The sequence below is a fragment of the Solanum pennellii genome, chromosome 12 (genome assembly GCF_001406875.1).
Source record: "Solanum pennellii chromosome 12, SPENNV200".
NCBI lineage: Eukaryota > Viridiplantae > Streptophyta > Magnoliopsida > Solanales > Solanaceae > Solanum > Solanum pennellii.
The window spans coordinates 51,140,566-51,150,363 of NC_028648.1; the positions used below are offsets into that span (position 1 = coordinate 51,140,566).

The 9,798-nt window shown below is 30.3% G+C and overlaps 1 protein-coding gene across 1 annotated transcript; it reads left to right on the top strand.

Moving 5' to 3' along the window:
* Positions 1 to 1,270: 1,270 nt before the first annotated feature.
* On the top strand, positions 1,271 to 3,062 carry LOC107007679 (40S ribosomal protein S19-3-like). The gene is made up of 4 exons (XM_015206381.1): positions 1,271 to 1,435; positions 1,816 to 1,906; positions 1,980 to 2,163; positions 2,763 to 3,062. Exons 1-4 carry the CDS (start codon positions 1,352 to 1,354, stop codon positions 2,833 to 2,835), a joined length of 432 nt encoding a protein of 143 aa, XP_015061867.1. The 5' UTR covers positions 1,271 to 1,351; the 3' UTR covers positions 2,836 to 3,062.
* The last annotated feature ends 6,736 nt before the right edge of the window (positions 3,063 to 9,798 follow it).

Sequence of the window (9,798 nt, forward strand, 5' to 3'; positions counted from 1 at the left end):
AATTTGGTATGCTTTCTCAATTTGTATTCAAATCACTATGTATACTATCAATATTTGTATTTATTAAAAATTTCATGTTGCATGGTTTATGAATCTTGTATTTGTCCCTAATTTGTATTCATCCAAATGTATGTCAACTAGTTATGTATTTTATTTATAAGAAGAACAACTTTCTATTAGTTTATTTGTATTCGAATACAAATACAAATAATAGACATATTGGAATGAATACGACTTAGAAAAGAAAAAACAAGATTTTGAAAAGAAAAATAAATACACAGTGAAAAATATATACGAATACAAATGTATTTCTTAAATAGCCACATTTTATTTGACATACATATTGGAATGAATACAAACTAATAAAGAAATGCAAGCTTCATTATACAAAATACAACATGAAAATTAGAATGGATACTAATACAAACGGTATACATATTGGAATAAATACAATTTAAGCAAGGATACAAAATTTTAAAAAATAAAACAAATACACTGTGAGAAAAGTATGTCAATTACAAATAAAACTATAGGTGTTCAAGTTTCTAAATTAAAAAATAATAAATTTAATAGATAAAACTATAATGTATTATCATAAAGTTTCATAATAATAATTGGTGAGAATGAGATATTATATTTTTTTATTATGATTTTCATAACAATAATTAATGAAAATTGATATTGAAATTTTATAGATGTGGTACTTCTTTAATTTCATGATTTTTATAACAATAATTAGTGAAAATTGGATATTTATTTTGGTTAATAAAAGTGTTTAGAAACAAAAAAAAAGATTACCAGAATTGGATATTGAATTTTTTTAGAACAATGGAGAAAAAAAAGATTTAATTATAACATGATAAAAAAAAAGAAATAGATGAAAGTTGGTGTATTTTAATAAATTGTAACTGATGAGACTTTTAACATTTGTTCCTTTTTAAAAATAATAATTTCCCCTAAATTCCTCTCAATCTGTTATATAAAAATTATATTTTTTTAAAATAAAACAAATAATAAGATACATAACAAACTTAAATTTTGACATTTTTACTAAATATTGAAAGTGTTGTTAATGAACCCTCTTAAATGTTAAAATATTGACATTTTAAAAAATTTCCCATTATGGAAATCAATCCAAATAATTTTTCTTACGATAACAATGTATTTTCCTAAATTTAGCCATCCATGTAAAAGTGGTGTTGAGAGATCGGACTTTTGTTGAAATGGAAGCCCAAATAGTTTGGGCTTATTATGAAGGTAGGCCCGCTACAACACTATAAACCCTAGCATCCATTCTGAGTAATTCTCTTAGGAACCCTTGCTGGAGAGTGGAGAAAGATCTGCAGCGAAGATGGAGGCAGCAAGAAGTGTGAAAGATGTTTCACCCCACGACTTTGTCAAGGCTTATGCCGCTCATCTCAAGCGCTCCGGAAAGGTCTATACGAATTGAATTTCGTTTTACATTCATATTTGCTTCGATTTTCTCAACTACTATACCTCTTACATCATTGAATATAGCAATAGAAACAACGCAGAATTTTGTAGCTATTTGCTGGATTGAAAGATATTCAAATTTCAATTTGTTGTACATGCTTCCTGCTAAAATATAGAAATGATATTTGTTCTTCTTCTTGTTGGATTAAATGGACCTTTGCCCCTTTTTACGCTGTTAATTTCCCTACTGGAAGTTATTTGCTCAGATCTGCCTTATTATCTATCATAGAGTACTTTGTTTTCTTGTTAATTCCAGCCACTGCAATTTAATGCAAGTTTGGGCTTGTCTATTCATGCTTATTGTACCTTTGATTTTTGCAGATGGAGCTTCCTGAATGGACTGATATAGTTAAGACTGGTAAGCTAAAGGAGCTTGCCCCATATGATGCTGATTGGTACTACATCAGAGCTGGTATGTCTCATCTCCATTATCAGATGAAGGAACTTATCCATTGTTTCTAACTTTTTATTTTGATGTATGGCAGCTTCCATGGCAAGGAAGATCTATTTGAGAGGAGGTATTGGTGTTGGTGGGTTCCGAAGAATCTATGGTGGAAACCAGAGGAATGGAAGCCGTCCACGTCACTTTTGCAAGAGCAGTGGTTCAGTTGCACGCCACATTCTTCAACAGTTGCAGAACATGAACATCATTGACTTTGAGCCTAAGGGGTAAGTAGTAACCTTTTGCTCTCTAATTATTGCTGAATTTGATGTGTCTCCTTATTCTGTAGTGGTTGTATGATTGAAATCCATTGATCAGTCAGAAACCTGTTTGTTGACTTAACTGATGGGGTTTTCTCCTGGTTTTTCTGAGCTTGTTTGTCATGTGATATGAATATATGCGTATGCGTTAATCATTGTATGGAGCCAGCAAAATTTAAGAAAATCACGAGGAGTCTGGCTAGTCTTGCTTAGAAAAAGAGTCATTTAAGTGGTAATATTTGTGCTTAAATCATTTAATAAAACTCTCTTTATTTAGGAAAGAGGTCATAGACAATTGCAAAAAGAATGACTGCTCCCTTTATAGTAAGAATTTGATTTTTTGAGTGATTGATTAAACAGGGAAACGATAAGAGGTTGCTGACTTTTCAATTGAAAATAACATGGCTTAAATGAATCTAGATGAAGTATTTCACCTTGTTCTGTATGGAGAGACATCCTTATTGCTAGCGAATGCTCACAACTCAACTTTATTAGCTGCATTGAGAATGAAATCGATGAATATCTAGTTATTTGTCTGTCTAATTTAAAATTCTCTCTTTATCTAGCGGAAGGAGGATCACATCCAGTGGTCAGCGGGATCTTGACCAAGTTGCCGGAAGAATTGCTGTTGCTTGTTAAGAGAGATGAGTTCATTCAATTTTATGAATACATGAGTTAGCTCAAACTTATTGTTTCTGTTTGGACCTAAATAGATTTAGGGTATTGTTGAATTAAATTTTGTGGATGTTTTGCCTTTTCAGAATCGTCTTTCTCACTATGTCAAGTTTTGCCCTTTCAGTACCCCGAAGTGTGTAATGTGGCATATCTTGCATTCAATGCATCATTACTTCATAATTATACATAAATCCCTGAGATTCAGTGCTTGTTTACCTGATTGATAAAAATTAGAAAGCCTGGCGTGGCTATAATTGACTGAGTCAAACTTGTTTTTGGTCCAAAGTTGAGGTTATTGCTGGTGTTGTCGGTTAGGAATTTCATCATTAGTATATTATAAATATTTTGTTTGGTGTGGAATAAGGTTAATTATGGGACTAAAGAATATAAATGTACACCAAGTATGTGGTACATAATACTAAAATTTTGGTATAGAATTGGGTAATGTTGGGTTTGATACACTTGAGCTTGGTTTTTTCGGAAACAAACACTCTACTTCCACGAGTGCTTAGATCTACATATTCCGTAGACCTCACTTTGTGGGATTTCATTGGGTATGTTATTGTTATAGTATTGGCCTATTGGGTAAATCCATCTAACACCTCAGTAGCCAAACGTAGGAGTCATCCTTTTGTTTTGGATTCACTTGTTGCCTACCATATTCATTCAACAAACTTCAGCACGCTACTGGGCAGGTTTTCATCTAGTAATATGACAATATATTTATCAAACTTTTTGCTATTAGACTTCAATTCCTTTTCATTTTAGACTCTAATTTTTCTCATTTTCTCTAGTCCTATCCTCTAATATAAAAATGCAATTTGTGAATATGAGACTTCATTATGCAATTTAAACCAAATTTCTGCTCTGATTTTGGAGCGTATTTCTATTCTGGATCGCATGGATTTTCGACAGTGAAATTAAAAGAAGAGAACTGACATCTTATTTGTGGCAAATTTTAGACAAGATCACATGAATTGTTAAACATGAAATTTATGTAAATACTTTGAAGCTTTACATTTAAAAATTGAGTTTTGCAAATTGTTTATTTGGAGTGAACGATTGGGGATATCCTTTGGAGTTTCTACGACAATTTTGTGAACAATTTGTATGTAAATTGTATGAGTTAGTTGGATTTTGTACACAATCAAATTTCAATTGTCGATTTCTGATTTATATTATGTAAAAGAGAAAATATTCGCTTCTTTTTGGAAACCCCAAATTCCAAGCAAATAAGATAAATATACTTTTATTGTGCCAATTAAATATCACTCTTTTTTTTTTTAATCCTTAACAAAAGGAAGAATATCACATTTTTGTATCTTTTGAAAAGAATCCTTAATTTTTTTCAAGGCTTTCAATGTTTGAAACTTACGGTCCAACTAGTTTGGATAAATTGTTTTTTTTTTCTCTTTAAATATATTCACAAGGCAGAATGCCTAGTTTATGAAAATTTTTAAAAGGGAAATTTTTTAAAATGTCAATATTTTAACATTTAAGAGGGTTCATTAACAACACTTTCAATATTTAGTAAAAATGTCAAAATTTAAGTTTGTTATGTATCTTATTATTTGTTTTATTTTAAAAAAATATAATTTTTATATAACAGATTGAGAGGAATTTAAGGGAAATTATTATTTTTAAAAAGGAACAAATGTTAAAAGTCTCATCAGTTACAATTTATTAAAATACACCAACTTTCATCTATTTCTTTTTTTTTAATCATGTTATAATTAAATCTTTTTTTTCTCCATTGTTCTAAAAAAATTCAATATCCAATTCTGGTAATCTTTTTTTTTGTTTCTAAACACTTTTATTAACCAAAATAAATATCCAATTTTCACTAATTATTGTTATAAAAATCACGAAATTAAAGAAGTACCACATCTATAAAATTTCAATATCAATTTTCATTAATTATTGTTATGAAAATCATAATCAAAAAATATAATATCTCATTCTCACCAATTATTATTATGAAACTTTATGATAATACATTATAGTTTTATCTATTAAATTTATTATTTTTTAATTTAGAAACTTGAACACCTATAGTTTTATTTGTAATTGCCATACTTTTCTCACAGTGTATTTGTTTTATTTTTTAAAATTTTGTATCCTTGCTTAAATTGTATTTATTCCAATATGTATACCGTTTGTATTAGTATCCATTCTAATTTTCATGTTGTATTTTGTATAATGAAGCTTGCATTTCTTTATTAGTTTGTATTCATTCCAATATGTATGTCAAATAAAATGTGGCTATTTAAGAAATACATTTGTATTCGTATATATTTTTCACTGTGTATTTATTTTTCTTTTCAAAATCTTGTTTTTTCTTTTCTAAGTCGTATTCATTCCAATATGTCTATTATTTGTATTTGTATTCGAATACAAATAAACTAATAGAAAGTTGTTCTTCTTATAAATAAAATACATAACTAGTTGACATACATTTGGATGAATACAAATTAGGGACAAATACAAGATTCATAAACCATGCAACATGAAATTTTTAATAAATACAAATATTGATAGTATACATAGTGATTTGAATACAAATTGAGAAAGCATACCAAATTATAAAAAAGAACTGTAAATACAAAACAAACTAATAGAAAATTGTTTGAAAACTATCCGATCTTCGTCGTCTTTTTCAAGATCCTCACGAATAGACAAAGATTCTACATTTGCGTTCTGAATTTGAGGAAAGTTTTTTTCACCAATGAGTCTTGTAAATGTTCTTACCCTCTTTCTTCCCTCATTTTAGCAGCGGATCATACATTATTTACTATTTGTTAAGTAATAATTAAATTAAAGGATGAAAAATCACCAGAAATTAATTGATTAAGATGAATACCTCTAGTAAGCCTCTTGGATTCAGCCATTGGAGAGTAAATCATAATGGAAATTGAAAAATACAAACAACATTTTTGTAAGATTTAAACAAAAATAAAAATAGAAAAGAAATCTGAAAATAGGATAAAGATTAGAGATAACTTAATCAAAGGGATTCTTGTTGATCCAAATTTGGATTAAAAAAGCAACCAAAATATATGGCAGAAAAATATTTGCAACTTGAATGTTGGAGGAAAATGAGAAAAGATAACCATGAGAGAGAAAAAAAATTAAATGGGAGAGAGAATTGACAATTTGAAAAGATAAATATGAGAGATAATGATTTTTTTTTTAAAAAATATAGAATTAATTGAAAAAGAGAGATAAAATAGGAGGAAAATTGGGACACATAAATTTTTTAAAATAATGACATTTTTGACATTATTGCTAATATTTATAAAGTATGGATATTTTTACTAAATATGTTATTTATTTTGACTAGTTTACTAATTTTTCCAAATTTAGGAAAATATTATTATAATAATATAAATTATTAACTTATTATTTGAGCACGTTGAACTAATATTATTAGTACACAATTTATTTTTTCATATTAAAATATTATATTTATAATCGTATCAGCTACTGCTTTAATTAGTTTTATTAATACAACAGCTCCAATTCTTCGTAAAGATACTATTATTTTTATGGTCATCTTATCTTTGATCAAATATTAAATATTTCAATTATTTTTATTTGTTTGTACTTTATTCATTTCACATCGTTTGAATAAAAAATTATGTTAGCAATTTATTAATTCCAACACTTCATAAGAAATATTTGATAGCATAAGATTAGATGATATGTCAATACATTTTATTATATATTTTATTTAAAATAAAGAGATTTTACTAAATATTTTTTTTTCGTATTAAAATTGTGCTACAATATGATAGAAACTTAATTTGAGGTAAAAATAATCTTAATAAATACAACCCATATATATAAAGTGAAAGAAAAAAATGTTTTTTTTAAAGAAGTAACCGGTTATAGAGGCAAAACTGACATATAAAGAGATTCCCAGTTTTTACAATATTTAATTTTAAATAAATTAAAAAGTGAAAATAGTTGAAATAATTTTAAAAAATAGATTTTTCTTTTGGATATTTGTAAATAATCCAAATGAATGATTATTATTTTTAATGTTTTAAATATTTTATCTTATTTTTATTTTTATTATATTTGTCATTGTTTTTATTAACTAACAATTAAAAAGATAAACAATATTTTATATATATTTTGAATTGATATTATTTCAAATTATGTGTGCAACTATCTTAGACAAATTTGATGTAGATATTGTTGTTATAACTACAAATTATTTAAATTATTTTATTTTTAAAATTAGTATTTTAATTGTTGGTTTTTTATTTTTTTTAAAAATGCTCAAATTTCACTGTTAATAGGACTTCATAATTCATGGCTAGTTGGTCAAAGTCTTTATGTCGTACTTTATATTAACTGAAAATAATTTTCAAAATTACCTCCTAGCCAAATTTGTTGAAAGTGTGGTTGTAACTACTTGGAACAATTCCTCGTTTTAATAAACACAATCTTACTTCCAATTCGAATAAGTACTCTTCTCTATCTCTCTCTCTATATCACGATGTGGAAGATCAATCTTCTCCCCATCCAAGCTTTTCCCAAGTGGAAACGGCTCTGGAGCAATCAACTTTACACATTATGTCTGCTTAGATTCGGACGAAAGAACCCCAAAATAAAAAAAGGACATGTGTCTTCAACGTGGCTCCGGACTCCTGCTTGGCCCATAGTTTTCTAGCTGGCAGAAATACCCATAGTAACCCTAATCAATTAGCTATTACCAATAGTTTCTTGAATGACACTCAACTTCACTCTCCTAGTAATAATACACAACTTGTGTTTGAAATTTTTCAAGTGTCGTTGAACAACGGCCAAGTGGACAAGCGTATCGAAGAAGTCGATCTTTCTCCAAATATTTCTCCTTGTAGCTCCCTTACTAACCTAGCCAATAAAAGGCAATATAAATCGCCCCTCAGCGATCCACAATCATCACACATAAATTCTCACTCCTTCCAACCTAATAATTTCTTTAATATTAAGAAGAATGTTAAGGCCATTATTTCCCTTAAAAAAAGAAATTACCCCTAACATCGCTCTCAACAAATCCTCTCTCCTCAACAGACAATGAACAACTACTCTCACATCCCTCAGCAAGTTGCCTAACACCCCCAAGTAGTTGAAATGCAACCCTTGCATCCACTCCACCAAGCACAATCTTGGATAGAACTTGGACTGAAGGACAGCAGTCGTCTTACGATGGACATAAACGGGGTGAATACGATGATAATTCTCCAAAATCCCAACTTCCTACCTCGGCTTGTAATGGAAGGTATGAAGATGGCAATGAACAACTATGTAAATCACATCTGGATGGAAAATGTGTTGAGCCCTCTAGCTCCATCTGTGGCACCAACACTCTTTCACAACATTCAACCACTCTGGAACTTTCCATGTCACTTCAATTCATCGAAATGTGTGACTTCTCTAGCTCAGCTTCCATTCTTCACTCTCCAAGAGATCGTAGATGGCAACCCACTATTCTTCCCATGGGTCTCAACACCTCTCCAGGTACATGCAACTTAGAATTCATCCACAATGTCTATTGATGCTCATTAACCGCCCGTAGGACAAACTGGGGAAGACATGAAAGAGGAGGCTCTGAAGATCTCCTTCTCTTAGATCTCAACTCTCAGGAAAGTTGCGTTAATGATCTTTCCGGAGATGGAGGACAAGAAATACATCCATATGTGCCCAGCCTCGCTCATGAAGTGCTCCTTTGACCTCCACCCAGCAATGAACCCAGCCCTAGACAAATATGATGTGGTAATGTCACTAACTCTGTGTCCCAGTACCTTCCAAGTCAAGGGTATACTCCTATGACTAATCCCACTAGTTTAGTTGTTTGGTACATTAGAGGGGGGAATAATCCTTCATTCAGAAGGAATTTTAGGGACCTTATGCGCACTCACAAGCCTTTTATGGTAGCTCTCTTGGAAACTAGGATGACCAGCCATGTTGGAATTAAGGATGAGTTTGGGTTTGATGATTTCTTCAAGGTTCCAACAACATGAAGATTTGGGGGTTTTCTCTTGTTGTCGAACACTGCTTGGGTTACAATGACACGTCTTAGGCAGTCAGAACAGGAGTTGCATGCTATCATTCAGGTAAACCTAGATCACAAGCCTTGGTGTTTAAGTATTATTTATGCTAGTATCCATTAAAGAGATAATGGTTGTGGGATAACCTAGAGTCCATTATTCAATCTCTTTCCTCTCACAACTTAATTGATTTATGGTGTGTAGTAGGTGACTTTAACGAGGTCCTTAGGCAACAAAAGAAATGGGAAGGTAATAATATTAACCGTTCTAGGAGCTCTCATTTTTGGTCTTGTGTGAATCGTTGCAACCTAATTGATCTAGGGTTTAAGAAAAGTCGGTATACCTGGTCTAATCATTGGAATTGTGTCATATCCTAGAGCAATTAGATTGATGTTTTATAAATGAGAAGTGGCTAGCTTGTTATCCCAACGCATTAGTGACCCACCTTCCTAAAACCCATTCGGACCACCACCTTCTCCTGGTGCAAATTTCTACACTACAATATCTTTTAGACTAGAAAGTTACTTGTTAAGGCATCCCAAATTTAGGAATATTGTGCACATTAGCTGGTTAAATAGGGACCTTGTTACTGCTACTATTCATTTTAAGGACTTAGTTACCCGGGACTTTTAAAAAAAAGTGACAATAAGGTTTCAAAATAAATGGGTGGTGACATAAGTCTTAAGTATTGGGTGTAGGTGACAATTATGTGATTAATAATTAAGGATTGCGGAGTTGCTCTCAGTTTATAAGTTGACAGTTTGGTCCATTGAATTAAATAAAGGTTAAAAGGGTAAATTGACTAAAACCTAATTTAACGAATTTTGGTGGAATTAAAATTGGGGGCCAGCAAGCTGTATCAAAAAGGGAAATAAAATGTTTTCCCGCA

Bases quoted from the DNA above. Each gene is read 5' to 3' on its own strand.
- LOC107007679 (XM_015206381.1), top strand. From the start codon at position 1,352: ATGGAGGCAGCAAGAAGTGTGAAAGATGTTTCACCCCACGACTTTGTC. The intron at 1,907-1,979 runs GTATGTCTCATC...GATGTATGGCAG, and splicing joins TTGGTACTACATCAGAGCTG to CTTCCATGGCAAGGAAGATC. The intron at 2,164-2,762 runs GTAAGTAGTAAC...CTCTTTATCTAG, and splicing joins ATTGACTTTGAGCCTAAGGG to CGGAAGGAGGATCACATCCA.